Genomic DNA, 7,996 nt, shown 5'->3' with positions numbered 1-7,996 from the left:
CCTTCTTCGAACCACTCTACCATTGAAGGATGGTTGTACTATTTGAAGAAATGAAACAAAATAAATTCCACAAATATAGAGAAAAAAAAGGTTGTAGAAGTTGAAGAAGGAGAAAAAAAGAAGAAGAAAGAAACGACAAATTGGGATTATAAAAGGAGATTATGAAATTATTGCAGCACAAGAATTAAAACTGGGTGGATTATATGAAAATCCAGAGAAGAAGAAGAAAGAGGAGAGAGAATGTGACCTAAAAAGTGAAGTAGAGAGAAGATGTATTGGGCTCAGCCCGTCTGACAGTAAACAATACGTCAGACGGTCTGACCCAATACTTTCACTAAAATGATATAGTGTATATTACAGTGATATAGTGTATGTTAAAGTGATATAGTGTATGTTATAATGATATAGTGTATGTTAAAGTGATATAGTGTATGTTAAAGTGATATAGTGTATGTTACAATGATATAGTGTATGTTAAAGTGATATAGGGTGTGTTAAAGTGATATAGTGTGTGTTAAAATGATATAGTGTATGTTAAAAGTGATATAGTGTATGTTAAAGTGATATATGGTGTGTTAAAGTGATATAGTGTATGTTATAATGATATAGTGTATGTTAAAATGATATAGTGTATGTTAAAGTGATATAACGAGTCACGTGCCTGGACCTGGTCCACACTATTTTTAGTGTGAACCGGGTCCACGCAAGTCGGATTGAGTAAGTTATCTCAAACTAATTACGAAAACACAATTAACTTGAAATTAAACTTAGATTATCATTGCATGATTTTTTTTTGACGGGGATTATCATTGCATGATATTCACGCATGTATGACCCACAATGCATGATCCTAAAGTTAGCATTTTATCATCCGAAATTCAGGGTTGTTATAATGAGGAAGTCTAATATTCTAAGCACGGATGACAGCAATTAAATTTTGGTGATCTTTTTTTTTTCTCTCCTTTATATCTTAAAAGATTTGTATTCAACAAGAATATCATTGCAATTGTCGTGACATGAAGTTTCTTTTTCTTTTTTCTTTATAGCTTTTGGCAGAAGTAAATAATAGTTCTTCCCTCTTAAAATATTGCCAAAACACATATTATTTGACAATTGATATGTTTACTTACATTCTAATTTAAAGTTTCATGAAGTTGATGCTCTCAAAATATATTTTGAATAATTTTAACGTAATTTTACATTAATATATTCTTCATATATACCTAATATTGAAAAAGTATGGTCATAATTGATGAAACTCAACTTTAAAAATGCGATGAATCTCATATTTTAAGACGGTAGGAGCACGAGAAAGATCAAGAAGATATATGCAAAAGACTAGATATGTCAAACTGTTTGTAAAAACAGTCGAAAGGGAAAGGATACAAATTATTCCACCTGTGTGTATGCATGTACTCAATCTTATTTTCGTATGCTGATAAATTTTTTACTCCCGGCGTTTCAAAAACATAAGGCATGTACATTTTTTTGACAAAAATATCTCTTACAATCTGAAAAAATCAAATTACTTCCTCCGTTTCAAATTAGTTGGAACATGTTCACTTTTCACACATGTCAATGCAAACCTTTGAGAACATATTGATTTTGTATTTGTAAAAATTACAAAAACTACATATTCAAAAAAATACATATTAACACTAATCTAACAAAATTCCACATGACTATATTTTTATTCACATATAAATCACAAACGATAATCAAAGTGAAATTTGTGAATAGTATTACATCTAATTCGAAATGAAAGAGATATAAAAATTAAACAGTAGATGAAGTATTGAACAATTATTAGCTACGTTGAAGCTGAAGCATTTAAAACGAGAGCACATTAGGAATTAATCAATTAATCATTGCACTCTCCCGTACATTTTCCTTGCCTTTTGCTCTAAAACATAAGGCCTCGTTTAGTAGGCCCTTTTGAACGCTTTACCATGCCGACAGTAAGATTTGTGAGAGGCAGTATCAAATTTCCTTTCTTCCTACTTTTTTGAGTCTAGAAGTAGTGGAACTTCCAAATTCAATTTTCTCTAGATAAGCAAAGTATATATATTTGATTTTAGGAAAAATTAATAAAAATAATTTCAAGTATTGACGATCTTTTTTAATCAGTCCCAACTTTTAATTATTTTCAATTGGATCCAACTATTACATGACTTTGCCCTAAACGGTCTTGGTGACCTGATAACCTAGACTAGAGTATTAGTTTACAACCCTTACAAGTGACTTTTACAACTTTTATTTTTGTTTCCCATTTTTGTTTTTATTTTTATTTTTATTTTTTGGCTTTTCCAAATCCCACCCCCTATTCCCAACCCAGTTAACCCACCCACACTACACCCCCATCGATCTGGATGTCCCCAACCCCAAAGATCCATCCCCACCAGAAACACCAACCACCCAATCAAAAATCCCTTTGCCAACTGCTCCTAAAACCCCATCTCCAGCCCCTGAAATGCTTATGCCCACACAGGTTAATCCATCCCACCCCCACCCCCACCCCCACCGCCACCTATCCTCCAACCCCAAATAACCATCCCCACTACAAACATTGGCAATCAACTCATGAAAACCTACCGCCAAACACCCATTTTCAGCGCTCGAAAACCCACTTGCCCGACAGTTCTTCTTACCTCTCTTTCTTCAAGTCTTTATCATTATCTTCAACCCCCCCCCCCCCCCCGAAAATGCACGCCCACCTCTGAAAACCCACTCGCCGACTGTTCAACCTGGTCCGTCTTCCCTGACAACCTTCAGTTCGTCATCATCATCTTCTCTCCCCAAATAACCATCCCCACCGCCCCACCCGAAAACCCATCTCCACCACAAAATACCAACCATATTGATGTTGTTGATATGAGGAAGTATAAGAAGAAGAATGCAAGACAAATTTACAAATTGATAATGGTTGATGTTGATGCTGCTAAATGCTATGATGAAGTAGAATAAGCAAAGAAGAATGGAGAGAAGTGGAAGAGACAGAGGAGTAGGGGAAGCCAGAAAAAGAGAGGAAAAGAAAACAAGAAAAGTGACAACATAAAAAAAAAAATTATTAAAAGTCACGTGAGTTTCACGTGACTTTTGGTTTACATACTAGATACTACAGCAGGTCTCCAGGTTAAGGGGACTGTTTTTGTCAAACTGACTTAAAAGTTGGACCCAACTAAAAATAATTAAAAGTTGGGACCGATTAAGGAAAATGTCCAATAGTTGAGCCTGTTTTTTTTATCAATTTTTCCTTGATTTTATTCTCTTTATTTAGTCAGCTTTGTTACACTTTTTAGAAAATAAAACTAGTTTTTTTGTGCGGACGATACCTCATGTAAGTTACAATAAAAAAAAATCTTATTATTTCTAAATTTCATAATTTATTTTGCTACTTTTCAGTTATGTAATAAGAGTGTTAGAGATGTATATATTTGTTTAAGTCTTTTTAGTTAATTATTATTATTACAAGACTTCATCATAATTTATTTGAAATATTAGACAACAAAAGTCATAGTATATTGATGGTTAAACTCTTACTTTTCATTTCAAATGTCACATATTCGATATCTTGTGAGGAGAAGCTTCCTTTCGCACGTCTTTTAATATATTTGTATAGATAGTAGCAAAATTTGAGTGATGCGAATATGGATTATCTTGTGTGATAAACATATGGTTTTTTGATGAAGAAAATATAATAGATCATATAAACTCCAAGCTTAATACAACAATTTATTTTCATCTTGTATTAATACAACATTTCAAGAGGAGGCCTATACTCGCTATCCTATCCCAGGATAACGATCCGAATAAACTCCTCAAGGGAAGAAGAAGGTGACGATCGACACGGGGCTCTAGCGCGAGCATCAACCGTGCTCGCTTATTAGTACAACATGATCCAATTGTGCCTCAAGACATTCTAAACTGTACAAAGCAAACAAGCCAATTGTAAATACAGCAAGCAGATGGGGTAGACGTATAACTCTACTACCCCCATCTCTCGTTGTCTCACACTCACTCTCACTCATAGAAGAGGCAACCATCAACTTCAAAGGCCGTTACTGTAATCTACATGTTAATATCAGACTAAACGGCTGGATTCAGACATCATAAACTGTCAAGCAGATGATGCCCATGTCCTTCAGCCTCGATACTTTTATTCCCAAAAATGTTGCCTGAACCTTCCAGCCACTCTTCTAGTCTGGCTTCCTTATCAGCCTTCAATTCGTTATATTCTTTCTCTTTGGGCAATATCAGTTGAGACTTTCCATCAATGGACAAATTACCACTACCTCCTGCAACCCCCTCATCTTCAACCTGGCTAGATATCGGCAACTCATCGGTTTCCTCCACCTGAGTGGAACTACTGCTTCTAGAAGGTAAAGGCTCCTTCACATCGAGCTCCGAGGCTCGTGTCCACTTCAAATAACCTGACTTTTCTTTAGCAGACTTGAACACACTTGAAAAGTAACTACCTGGTCTCTCACCTTCATTCTGAGTACTACCTGTTGTGCGGGCCCATGTAGCTGGCCCCCAAGAGCTGGCCCCGCCAGCATGATAACTTGAATTGCGTCGTTGTGGGATTACACCTCTCACCGGCTCTTTAGTTGACATTATGGTTAGAGATGCCTTTATATCTCGGATCATTTCATCAAAAACGGGGGATCCAAACTCTTTCATTGTCCGTGTCATAGCTATGGAATCCTCCAGATCTTCGGTGTGCAAACTCACTTCATGTGATTTCTCCAAGACATTTTTCTTGAGCCTGATAATGTTAGGCACTGCATTCTGAGCATGCTGCTGGATGTAGTATAATCCTACAGAAGGTTCGTTTGCCACGTACTTTATCATATCTCCCAAGTTTTCATTTATCTCAACAAAGCCATCAGCAGCAGACAGCTCACACATTTACTATGAATAAACAGAAATGTAAATGATAAAGGTCAGAAATACTTCAAGGTTGATCTGAAACATTGACGAAAGGCTCTGACAGATACATCATATACTAGTGCAAAATGCAAACTCTCAAAGAAAAAGAATCAAGGAAAGTAAATTAGAGACCGGAACTTTCAAATCTCATGCGATATTCAATATCTTCTCTCTCAATTCTGCTGGGAACTTTACCACATAGCTTATCTGGGAACTATCAATCACACAATTAGGACATAGACTCTTCTACGGACAAACACTTTTCTCTTTTTTGAATCAAATGGAATAACACAAGTTTCAACATTCAACTAAAATTAAGTTGGACTATTAGCAGGGGCATGATTTATTGTATAATTTTCTTCGAAAGAGTACATGATTGTCCAGAATGAAAAATAGACAGGAGTACATATCAATATTGGAGGATGAGAAATCAGGATCATAACCCATGAGGCAAGCAGGCAAAAATTATCATGAGAAAGAAGAGAACTCTTTCAACTTTCAGTGATTTAGGGGTAAATGAAGATTCTTGTACTCTCTCAGGTACGGGAACTTGTCAATGACAGCATTTTGAAGTCTACATAGAATGTGGATCCTAGTGTGAGACAATGTCTACAGAGGTTAGGACTTATGCAACCTCAGTCCAAGACTCCCAGCTGTGATTAAGAGATGATTGCCTGTAAAAACAAGAATGACTGAAGCAGAGTGCGGAAGGAAATCAGAGCTACAACGATATGAAGAGAATGGTCAGACTGTTGAAAGGGTATCTAGAACGTAAATCGTAGAGAGACAGACAAAGTACCGGAAGCCTACTAGACAAAGCTGGATGAACAGGCATCAAGCCCATCAAATCGAGTATGCTAACAGAACTAAATGATAGATGGACATCATAGTGCAGCCTTTAGCAGTAATTACTTATGCTCAATCCACAAGTCAATACCCAATTAGCATGGCCATGTCAAAATTGAATGTGTATCAAACAATATGCTAATACTATTAAATAAGACAAAAAATGAATTCAAGCTTCTTTACTCTAGAATCCATTGCCAAATTATAAATGGAAACATGTACAACATATTGTAAGCATCTTTATATGCTATCTGTCACATTCTCATTCACTTAAGTTTTGATTGGTCCATACCATATACCAAAGCTCAACGCCATCAACTAGAAAATTACAGAAGAGTGTGAGGATAGGGTAATTTGGAGGGAAAGCAAGGAAAGAGAAGGGGAGGGATTCATTATCCTTTGTTTGGATAAACGTGGAAGCAAAAAAGAAAGGGAACGGAGGGATTCATTTTCCTTCCCCTCTTAAATTTCAATATTCCAAATTCTTCAGATGTTGTAAGGATTTGGTAGGAAAATGCAAGCACATGCTTCTCAACCCTTTCTTTCCTCCCCAACCTTTCCCTCCATGATTGCTATCTAAAGTTTAAACAAACTGCAAATCTCTGAATCTCCAGCAACGAGAAGGAAAACACAGATCATCATATTTTCCAGCTGTAGAGAACTTATGAATCTATAAGCACGACCACACAAGTTTATATTAAAAGAAAACTTCCAACATCTACTTAATTTTAGCTTAAATATCACTTGGCTAGACAAACTCAATCTCGATCTTTCCTCAATTCACTTATTAACAAGCAAAACTCGCGGTCATACCCACAGCCCAACTTCTCCAAAATTAGTTAAACTCTAAACACAAAAGGCTTGGTTCTCAAAGCAAATTGCCACAGCAAGCCAAATCACCAACACTACCATTAGACAACTTACAACCCACCATATCTTACTAAAGCAATATCTTCAATCAATCTTTGTGTCCAACCTATATGCCTACAACCATCAACTTGCCCCCATAAAGGCACTCAGTACCTCATTCATCAAACTCTACCCAATCAAACAGAAATTTGTCACTTCCTCTAAGAATTGTACAAATTCCACAATCCTAGAATCAACAACAACAATAACAACAAAAAAGCCTCAGTCCCAAAATGATATGGGGTCGACTAACACGAACCGTCATAAGTTCCAACCACAACCCTACCAATTGTACATAATTTACCAACCCCATATACACTGCAAACATAGAAAATCTCAACAAAAAAAAAGAATTTCATTTCTTGGCACATTCACCGAGTTCTCCAATTGTTCATATATAAATTTCTACCATCAAATATTTGACAAGGAATAGAGCAACAAAAAGTGAAAGATAAAGATAGGAAATTTATGGGGTTTTGAGCATCAAAATCAAGCAATTAAACAAAGATATAGTAATTAATTTCAGCAAATGAAAGAACAAGAAAAAACCCAATTTTTTTCCAGTTTCTGAATTACAGTCTGAAATGCATAATCAAGAAATAATAACCTAAGAAAAATTAAAAGCGGGTACCTGAGATATTCAATTTCCTCGTCCGGAAAATAAATTGTGTTTCTTGAAGCAGATCCACAGACACCATATAAACTGAGATTTACCTGGGAAAAAACGACAAATGTTTACATAAATTGAAGGGATTTGTTAGACATGATAAAATTCAGTGGATATGAGAATAAAGAATGTGTTTTTCGATGTAATTCTCAATTGATGAAAATTTGGGTTGTAAATTGTTGGTAAAAAGGTTTGCTGCGGATTTGTGATTTAGGACTTGTTGACAGAATGGATGAGTAATTGAGTATTGACTATTGAGTATCGAGTTTTATGAATTATGAGTATGAGATGAGACAAGTTTTTAACTTTACTTTTAACGGGGACCACGGACAAGTTTAGGATTGTGTTGTTCTCCGTGAGTCGAGTACGCCGATGGGCCGCCCAACTAATATCGATAGGATAGCAGTAGGACGGTTAGATAGGAGATCCGTCCCATCCTCGTCTAGCTGAAGTGGAACAGATCAGGTATGGCAGGGGTAGAAATGAAAATTGTACATGCCATATGTGATATAGCGGATGCAGATTTTATGTTATACTTGTTTCATCCCTGCCTGTACCACCTCGTGCCTCATCATGCGCCTTGCCCCATCCTTACTCCGTTACTCGCATGGCTTCTCCTTCATCTCATACCCTACTCTCTATTAA

General features: G+C 36.1%; 1 protein-coding gene across 1 annotated transcript; it reads right to left on the bottom strand.

The window, feature by feature from the left end:
* Positions 1-3,719: 3,719 nt before the first annotated feature.
* Positions 3,720-7,731, bottom strand: LOC104889484 (hypothetical protein). Its single transcript, XM_010674715.4, has 3 exons — positions 7,663-7,731; positions 7,316-7,398; positions 3,720-4,911 (listed from the first exon to the last, which is right to left on the bottom strand). Exon 3 carries the CDS (start codon positions 4,906-4,908, stop codon positions 4,108-4,110), a length of 801 nt encoding a protein of 266 aa, XP_010673017.2. The 5' UTR covers positions 4,909-4,911; positions 7,316-7,398; positions 7,663-7,731; the 3' UTR covers positions 3,720-4,107.
* Positions 7,732-7,996: the final 265 nt, after the last annotated feature.

Source organism: Beta vulgaris, chromosome 1 (genome assembly GCF_026745355.1).
Source record: "Beta vulgaris subsp. vulgaris cultivar EL10 chromosome 1, EL10.2, whole genome shotgun sequence".
In the NCBI taxonomy this organism is placed as follows: domain Eukaryota; kingdom Viridiplantae; phylum Streptophyta; class Magnoliopsida; order Caryophyllales; family Amaranthaceae; genus Beta; species Beta vulgaris.
The sequence above is the reverse complement of the archived record's forward strand: the minus strand, read 5'-3'. Positions and strand labels throughout refer to the sequence as shown.

Bases quoted from the DNA above. Each gene is read 5' to 3' on its own strand.
- LOC104889484 (XM_010674715.4), bottom strand. From the start codon at position 4,908: ATGTGTGAGCTGTCTGCTGCTGATGGCTTTGTTGAGATAAATGAAAAC.